Raw genomic sequence first — 10,460 nt, forward strand, 5'->3', positions numbered from 1 at the left:
CTTGGAGGTGTCAAACGTATCTTTTCCCACTTGGGTTATTAATATCTCAGATTTGGCACAATAAAAATTATCTCATTGTTTCCATATCTCTCTCTCTCTCTCTCTCTCTCTCTCTCTCTCTCTCTCTCTTTGTCTCACTCTTTCCTCGGTAAGAGAACATTTCCCTCCTAAATCAAACTCACTAAGCCTCCTGCACTTGAGAATGAATCAACATAGATTTGGAGAGTAAAGAGAAAAGGAAGATCATGCATGAGTGAGTACCCACACACTTGTGTACACATGCACACACACACACACCACCATTATGCACCACGTGTACACATGCATACACACATACACACCACCATTATGCACCACGTGTACACATGCACACACACACACACACCACCATTATGCACCACGTGTACACATGCACACACACACACCACCATTATGCACCACGTGTACACATGCATACACACATACACACCACCATTATGCACCACGTGTACACATGCACACACACACACACCACCATTATGCACCACGTGTACACATGCATACACACATACACACCACCATTATGCACCACGTGTACACATGCACACACACACACAACCATTATGCACATTATGTGAAAAATAGAACAATACTGTGACAAATGCTGCAGAGTTTTGGACCCCCAGCCTCACTGTCTGCACAAGAAATGAATAATGCACCCAGAGTAGGTTTATTACGTTTATTTCAGGGCTTGTCCAGACTGGAACGTGGCCCTATTGACTTTGCATTGGCTTTGTGGCTAACTAGCCAGAGATGCAGGTATCCATTAGGAAGAACAGCATGGGTTGTGCTCAGAAAGGGCCGATCAACAACATCATCGGTAAGTAGGGAATAGGGCAAGGGGTCCGAAATTCTGAACTTAACCATTACTGTAACACCTGGCAACATCTGTATTTTCATATTGAATAGTGAAAATTAGTTCAACCCCTCTCTCCCCCCAAAATAAAGATAAATAGCATGTTATACAGTATATATGGTAAATACTGTAAGTAGATTGTTTATTAGAGAACCAAGAATAGCTACAGTAGTGTAGTGTAAAAAGAGAACAATTTCCAATACCTATAGCACGAAATAAACGCCATTAAACCCAATATGTTTACGTGCTTGGAGCAGTAGGAATTAGCATTCAATAGCATCATAAGCCCTCCCCCTTCATTTGGTAGCGTTCAAGTCCAGACCACAGGATAACCTACGACTGTAAATCCCAAAATAACAGAGGAACAAGCAAAAGTCACAACAACAAAATGTAATTTCTGTTTGTTAGCCATTTTGGTTTTCCATGGATCGGGACTCGTTAGTGTCAGAAAGAGGTCCAGACTCGGGGTCTTCGTGCTCAGGGTAGAAGAGTATATGAGACACAGCTGTGCAGTCGACTCACACCTCCTTGTGTAAGACCACTCTGACACTGCTGAATATCTTCCCAAGGGCCTCGAAGAGGGGGTCACAGAAGGTGTGCACGGCCAGAGAGTAGACGCGGCTCAGACACTGGGACTCGATCAGGCAGCTCTTGATGCAGGGCACCACGGCCCAGATGTGGCAGAAAGACAGGAAGGCGAACATGAAGCCCCACATCAGTGCCACGGGAACCCCCAGGACGGCGGACAGGGCGCGGTAGCACCAGTACTTGGACACGGTGAAGGTGGCATAGCTGGCTTTCCATACCCGATCCGAGCTGTGCGTCCCCTCAGGCTCTGCGATCACGTCGTCGAATTCAACCTGGAGCAGAGAGACCGGTTTACTTTTAGGTTTTCACACAAATACACGGTTGAAACGTCTTTCCCCTTCTTTCACTACCACACTACCAAAAGGTTAACCATTTCACTGCGACAATACAGAAGGTTAACCCTTTCACTGCCACATGACAAAGTGTTAACTCTTTCACTACCACACTACATAATATTAACCCTTTCACTACCACACTGCATACGGTTAACCCTTTCACTACCACAGAAGGTTAACCCTTTCACAAACACACTACAGAAGGTTAACCCTTAACCGTATGTAGTGTGGTAGTGAAAGATTAACCTTCTGTAGTGTGGTAGTGAAAGGGTTAATGTTATTGTACTTGTGCAATGAAATGCAAGCATCAGCTACTGAGAAGTCCCAGGGCTTATAGGATATCATGCTGTCGTTTCAGGTTCATTTTTGTAAATCTCAGGACGTGTATTTGGGAGATGAACCATGCAGTACAATGTCCATTGAAATAGGTTAGCAGACAGCCTCAGAGAATATCCAGAGCCACGTGTCAAAGATGCAAAATCAGGACAGTTCATTCATTTCAGCTTGGAAAAGAATCATGCAAACGTTTAGCAAACCTTTAGCAAACTAGTCCAACTGTCTACAATTCAGCAAAATCATTTACAAATTACTAAGTTAAACAATTTGAAACATTACATTCATGTGTAAACTAAAAAGAGAAAAAGAGATAATATCAAATGAATGACAACCAGAGATATATCTTCAATGCATATAGTGTGCAGCAAAGACTTTCTTCAATTTAATGCCACACCCTCATAGCACCAGGAATATCTCTAGCAGACATAGTGATACCATACTAATGACTATATCAGGAATTATATAATTATAAGCAGCATGCTACCTAGGCCTGATTAATGTGTCTCCTATTGATGCTGCTTCTAACAACATGCTTCTGTTCCAGGGTTATTATCATTTTGTATTTTGAATTTGTTTTTATTTTTTATTTCATTTAAATATTTTGTTTAGTTTCAGTTAGTTTCCAGAGTGGGTTTGCTAGTTTTAGTTAACTTTTTATAGTTTAACAATGTTTAATTTTAGTTAAGTTTTTATTAGTTCCTGTATTATAAAAAGAAAATTGGTCAATATGGGGGGCTATTTGTCAAGGGAAATTTTTTATAAGTTCAGAATAGGTATTATGTAATACAAACACAGCACTTTGTGAATGCAATAGAGGTGGTGAAGACCCTCCCCTTCCGCTAACCACTATGGGACCCTATTTTGGAAACAAGAATATGTACAGTAGTCAATGGTGACTGGTGAGAGACAAATAATTGTGCCATGAATGAACACATATGACGTTTGTCAATACTTAACTGTCACCGGGTCTTATAGGACCCGTTTTGCAATTTGCACATTTGCATTTTGGTCTCGTTTTAAGGCGATCCAATGCTTTTATGCCAATGAATGAACCAATACATTGCTTGAAAGCTAAGATTGTCACTGTTCGATTGATACCCCCCTCGAGATCTAATCCCTGTGAATCCCGGACCGTATTTTATTATTATTATTTTATTCTTAGGCTTATTTTATTCTTATTCTTAGGCAATTTTTTTGTTATTCTTATTTGTGACTTTGTTTTGTCTACCTAAATGTTTACTGTGAGCGATTTGTAGTGCCAGATTTCCCTCGGGATGATTAAAGTATTTCTATTCTATTCTATTCTATTCTATTCTATTCTATTCTATCATAGTGTTTGTAGCCAGAGCTAATTTGCAACACCCGTCCCTTAAAGGGCTGACATAAAACATTACAAAAGGTAATAAAATCAGTTAGTGTACAAAGGAGACATGCCCTCACTAACATTAGATACACAGATACATACACCAGTATATTGACAAACATCATGTGTAATTCATGGCACAATCCAGACAGGATCAAAAAAAGATTTGTCTCTTGCCATTGAAAAATAGGTTCCCATGGAGGTCCAGCAGAAGGAGAGACCTCTCTATTGATTCACAGTCATGTACACATCCCAGTCTCAATGATGCACCAATGCCTCCAAATCTGACCAAATCTACAACGAGTAAACAACTAAAACATGAACTAAATCCTTTTTTCACTCCTAGTTTCCGTGTTAGATTCAGTTAACTGTAACAGCCTTGCTCTGTGCATGGATGGATGTCTATCAGCACACCAGCAGAGCTCCATCACTTTGCACTGCACCACTGTACAGGACCGTACGTACCTTGACCACATCGTAATTGATTTCCTTGGGGTCCCTGTTGATGAGGTCTATCTCCTTGGTGCAGCTGTCCCGCCTGATACTTTGCTCGTCGCTGTAGTCGAAGTCAGCCATGGTCCTAATCTCAGACTGGAAGAGAAGGAGGAGGAGGAGAAGGAGAAGGTCGTCGGCTGGACTGCGGTACTGGAGGCCTGCAGTCACCGCGGTCAGAGTGACAGTGTTGGATGTTAGGAGTGGCCTTGGCCAAGGCAACTGAAGCACCAGTCACCGTTGTGTCATTCCAGGAATGCCAGCATGCAGCTGCCACTTATGACGACCATACTCTGTCCAATGCAAAGCACACTTGGACGTAACACCAACCATGGATGCACAAACGCATACAAACACACATATACTATGCACACTCATAGACGCGTGCACACACCATGCACAAGCACTCACATACACATGTATGTGTGCTGTGTGCACATGATTATTTGTACACACGCCATAACTCGCATGGGGACCATAAGCACTTCTTAAAGGGGGGGGGGCAGATCTGTGTTGCATTTCACACTACTGCACTAACAAGTCACTACAGTGTACAGTGATTATTACTTTACTGTTTCAGTATAGACTGACATCAGATTGAAATCCATGTGTGGCAACTGAGAACTGTCTTTGACGAGGCTTGTATCATAGCACAACTATCTAGGAAAACACTAGTGGTACCGTATAAGACAGACCTAGTTTCGTCGTGTTAAACAGAAGTGTTTCCTAACATCAACACAATTTGGGAGCCTCCACGTTACACCTTCTGCTTTTCAGGCATCCATTGTCTTTGTTTTCAGGTAATGAAAAATATATTTCAATCATTCATTGGCCCTTTATTTATATACTTATTTATGTATGCATGTGTATTTATTTATTCAGTTAGCTATTCAGTTAATCATTTAGTAGTGTGGTAGTAATGTCTGTATAAACTGTGATGACATTATCTGTCTCAGAAATATATTGTAGTCTTTTATTTACACCATGAAGGTATCGTACTGCATTATGGAAGAGGTTAATGTACAGTAAGTGCACAGAATCCATTTATACTGTGTAGAGGTTGAAACACGTCTTGCTTTAATGGTCTGGACCTGTTCATTTAACCATGTCCTGTTACACTCAATCACTGAAGAGGTTCCCCCTCTATAACTTCTGAGCTGTCAACATGGGGGGGGGGGGGTCATGTCTCTATTATGTGATATTTGTGAATAGCGCCACCATGTGGATTAATGACATGAGGCTTCGTCTACACCTCTTCCCTGTGATGCAAGAAAAACGTTTGTCAAGTAGGTGCAGGTTGGAAAGTTTTTCATGAGTAACTCGTCACTTCCAGGCCTGGTTCCACAACAAGATTGCTTCTGAAACAAGTGCACTAGTGGTAACAGAGCAGGCTGTGCAGGCTGTGTGGGCAGTGTGGGCAGGCAACAGCAACAACAAATAGTGCCTGATGCAGTATCATCCCTATATATATGAATAACTATTATAAGAACACATAAGCAGGTGCACACAATCGCAGCAAAACTAAAAGATTTCTTTTTAACTTTTAAAATAAGCAGAACAACATTTATGCTTTAATGCATGACAGTTTCTATTTCATTTCATAGGCCTACTTTATTTTTTCAATTAAGAACAAAGGTTTTAACAACACCAGTTCAAAGCTCCTATACTAATATGACACTGGACTGATTTGCAAGGAAAGGACATGCCTGCACAGAAATGTTTGAGTGACACCTTCTCTGCTCTCTCCACAGAGATGGCAACCTCCACCCTCCTCTCAGCCCTTGCAACCTCCTTCGACAAGCTCTGTCCCCTCGTTGAGAAACCTGCCCGCCGTTCCCCACCCAGTCCATGGCTGACAGATCCAGTGAGAGAACAAAGACAGGTCCTGAGAGCAGCTGAAAGGAAGTATAGAAAGTCACGCCTCACTGCTGACATCGACACATATCACAACCTCTTGTTAACATTCTCCAAAACCATTACTAATGCCAAAGCTTCTTTCTTTCACCATAGGATCGAGGCCTCTGACAAGAATCTTCGCAAACTGCATGCTACCATGTCCTCCCTCCTCACTCCCCCCCCCACCCCCCCCTCCCTCATCTTTCTCTGCCGAAGACTTTGCGATCTTCTTTGAGGAAAAAGTGGAGAACATCCGCAGCTCCTTCTCCCAACCCCCACCCATTCCAAATGCTGAATCGAGAACCTCATCCTTCACTCTGTCATCTTTCTCTCCCATTACAGAAGCCGAGACCCTGACACTGGTAACGTCGAACCGTCCGACTACATGCCAGCTGGACCGGCTACCCTCCCCACTCCTCCAGACCATAGCACCAGACATCCTCCCATTCCTAACTGCAACCATCAACTCCTCACTCAACTCGGGGGTGGTCCCCACCTCCCTAAAACAAGCCAGAGTCACGCCCCTCATAAAAAAACCATCCCTGAACCCTACCGTCATAGGCAACTACCGTCCTGTCTCTCTTCTCTCCTTCCTTTCTAAAACACTTGAACGTGCTGTATCCAACCAACTTACTGCCTATCTCTTACAGAATGACCTCCTAGACCCTAATCAGTCAGGCTTCAGGACTGGTCACTCCACAGAGACAGCCCTCATTGCGGTCACAGAGGCACTTCACTTAGCAAAAGCGAAAGGCCTCTCCTCTGTCCTGATTCTCCTAGATCTATCTGCAGCCTTCGACACAGTCAACCACCAGATACTCCTCGCGGCCCTCGCAGGAATGGGAGTGGCTGGGGTCTGCGCTGACATGGCTGTCATCATACCTCAATGACCGCTCCTACCAAGTGTCATGGAGAGGGACCCTGTCGGCCACCCGCCCCCTGCGGACGGGTGTCCCCCAGGGCTTGGTTTTAGGACCCCTTCTCTTCTCCCTCTACACTAAATCACTGGGTAACATTATCACGTCTCATGGCTTCTCCTACCATTGTTATGCCAACGATACTCAACTCTTCCTCTCCTTCCCTCCCTCAGATATCCACGTCTCTGAGCGGATCTCGGCCTGTCTGTCCAACATCTCCGCCTGGATGACGACCAACCACCTCAAACTGAACCTAAGCAAAACAGAATTGCTCCACCTGCCGGCCAAATCCTCCCCCCTGACCGACCTTTCCATCACAGTCGAGAATGCAGCTGTGTCCGCGTCCCCGACCGCCAAGAACCTTGGTGTTGTCCTCGACGACCAGTTGAACTTCTCTGCTCACATCGCAGCGACGACCAGAACCTGCCGATTCCTCCTGAGCAACGTCAGAAGGATCCGCCCCTTCCTGACAAAAGAAGCCACCCAACTCCTCGTCCAATCAACAGTCATCTCCCGCCTCGACTACTGCAACGCACTGCTCGCTGGCCTCCCGGCCACTGCCACTAAGCCTCTTCAACTCATTCAGAACGCAGCGGCCCGCCTGATCTCAAACCTACCGAAGTCGGCCCATGTCACCCCACTTCTTAGGGACCTACACTGGCTCCCCATTGCTGCACGAATCCGCTTCAAGGCCCTCGACCTAGCATACCGTGCGGCAAAGGGAACCGCTCCCGCCTACCTCCGGTCAATGGTCTCTAACTATACACCCTCAAGACCCCTACGCTCTGCATCTTCTGGCCACCTCAGACCTACTCCTATCCAAGCTCCGGGAGGGTCATCAAAGAGAAGTCGCCTATTCTCAGTCCTTGCCCCACAATGGTGGAATGAACTACCCACCCCAGTTAGGACAGCCGAAACACGTCCAATCTTTCGCCGTCGACTAAAGACGCACTTCTTCAACCATTATCTGAATTAAAAAAAAAGAAAGAAAAAAAAATAACCCTAACTAACCATACTGTCATGCACTTGTCCTAATAAACTAACCTACACTGTAGCACTCAACACTTTGATGAACATTGTTACTCAGAGTTGTGCCCTTCCTGATGGCTTGTCGTACAGAACTTGTAAGTCGCTTTGGATAAAAGCGTCAGCTAAATGACTAAATGTAAATGTAAATGTAGATATACAGCCATACATATTTAAGCAATGATCCTATATATGCAAATACATATATAATATATATAATACATATATATATAATATTTATTATCATTGTCATTCTCATATTTACACACCTGTCTGTACTTACCTGCACATAGTCCTTTTACATCTATATCTGTACATATCCCCCTCTTCTCTGACTATAAGGGTCTACATGTCCGATATCTCGGGGAGCCTGCTACGAGACCCCCCCCTGGCCAGGGGTTTCGCCAGGTCTCTCAAACCAATTCTCCTGGGTTGTAAGCTAATAAACGTATGACAACAACTATGGTCCAAGTGAGGTTTCTTTCTTCCACAATAATGACAATACATTTGAATCTAATTGAATCTAATCTATATATATATAGATGGGACTAGCATAACTAGTATAACGGACTAGATGGGACTGGGCATGTAAACTACTTGGCGCGACCCCGAGTCAGTCGCCATGGGTTTTGCTCAGCAACGAATGTGCACATTTATAGTTATTATGTTTGTTTTTACTACTTTTTTTATCGAAGCATCACTGGCGGGGACGTCATACGACCGTCAGTCACTTATTGACCTAAACTCCGGACTCAAAGGGGAGTTTAGAGACACTTTATCATGCCAAGAATGGCCATCGGAGATCACGCGGGACAAAGACAACGCGGGAGACAAAGAAGGACGCAAGACAAAGAAAAAACACAGGGGGAAGAGGAGCGGGATCAGATTAAGATTAAGGAAATCTGCTTACCGTCCGGCTATTCCATCCATCTTCCTAGCGAATGCCCGTTCGCTAGAGAGTAAGATGGATGATTAACGTGCACGGGTCCGATTCCAGCGAGAGATGAGGGAATGCAATATCCTGTGCTTCACCGAGACCTGGCTGAAACCAGTGACTCCCGATCACAGCATCTCTCCCTCCGACTCCTTCACCATCTTCAGAGCGGATCGTACAGAAGCCTCCGGGAAGAGCATCGGCGGGGGGCTATGCCTTATGACCAACAACGGCTGGACTAGCCCCGGGGAAGTGAAGATACTCTCCCGTTCATGCTCTCCCGACATGGAACACATCACGATCCAATGTCGTCCGTTCCATCTTCCGCGCGAATTCACTGCAGTGATAATGACTGCAGTGTACATCCATCCCCAGGCGAACGTCGGCAGGGCGCTAGGGGAACTACACGACCATCTGAACGCGCACCAGATCAAGCATCCGGACGCAGCCATGATCGTAGCCGCGGATTTCAATCAGGCAAATCTGAAGAAAGTCATGCCGTCTTTCTTCCAGCACATCGTCTGCTCCACAAGGGGAGGAAATACACTCGACCACTGCTACACCCCGTTTAGAGCCGGATACAAGGCTGTACCGGCTCCACCATTTTTTTTTGGTCCCAGCGTATAAACAGAGATCACGTGACGCCGTCGTGTCACGTGAGGTAAAAAAATGGGACGACCAATCAGAGGCCACGTTTCAAGACGCACTAGATGACGCCGACTGGGGAATGTTCAGGAGGAGTAACAGTGACGTCAGCGATTTCACAGACGCTGTAGTGTCATTCATAACAACACTGGCTGATACTATCGTCCCCACAAAGAAGGCGAGGGTGTTCCCAAACCAGAAACCATGGGTGGACAGTACCATCAGAGCAGCCCTGAACTCTCGCACCACTGCTTATAACCGGGGCAGAGAGTCAGGAAACATGGAAGAGTACAAGACAACAGTCTACACTCTGCGCAAGGCTGTCAAACTTGCTAAGAGGACGTATGCCGACAAGATGGAGGCACAAATGGCACAGAATGACACAAGAGGCTTATGGCAGGGACTGAGGGCTATAACTGACTACAAAGTCAGCGCCCCCTCAATGGGGAGCGACGACGCCTCCCTTGCGGACCAGCTCAACACCTTCTATGCGCGGTTTGGTGCAAACAGTGGCACTGCTAGCCCAACGGCTAGTGACGTCACTGGTGCGCCGGCTGTTGTGGAGGGGGGGGGGGCATCCGCGGGGGGGGGGGGACGCTCTCTCATTGACGGTACACAGTGTGAGAAGAGCATTTATGCAGGTGAACACCAGGAAGGCTGCTGGCCCAGATGGTATAACAGGACGCATACTTAAGTCCTGTGCCAACCAGCTTGCCCCAGTGTTCACCGCCATATTTAATCAATCCCTGGCGGAGTCGGTGGTCCCTGCCTGCTTCAAGATGTCTACCATCATCCCTGTACCGAAGAAACCCTCCCCAACATGTCCAAATGACTACAGACCGGTGGCACTCACCTCTGTGGTCATGAAATGTTTTGAGAGGCTGGTCAAGGACCACATTTGTGCCTCCCTCCCCAGTGATATGGACCCTATGCAATTTGCATACAGGACAAACAGGTCCACTGACAACGCGGTCTCCCAGGTACTACACAGCACCCTCTCCCACCTTGACCGTCAGAAGGGGGGCTATGTGAG

At 45.8% G+C, this 10,460-nt stretch overlaps 1 protein-coding gene across 1 annotated transcript; it reads right to left on the reverse strand.

Moving 5' to 3' along the window:
• Nucleotides 1-1,413: 1,413 nt before the first annotated feature.
• Nucleotides 1,414-4,093, reverse strand: LOC311229587 (caveolin-1-like; the record flags this gene model as incomplete). The annotated part of the gene is made up of 2 exons (XM_084315662.1): nt 1,414-1,755; nt 3,983-4,093. The coding sequence occupies 2 exons, from the start codon at nt 4,091-4,093 to the stop codon at nt 1,414-1,416; spliced, it is 453 nt and encodes a 150-aa protein (XP_084171788.1).
• Nucleotides 4,094-10,460: the final 6,367 nt, after the last annotated feature.

The sequence above is a fragment of the Notolepis coatsorum genome (genome assembly GCF_963971535.1).
Source record: "Notolepis coatsorum genome assembly, chromosome: 6".
Lineage (NCBI taxonomy): Eukaryota > Metazoa > Chordata > Actinopteri > Aulopiformes > Paralepididae > Notolepis > Notolepis coatsorum.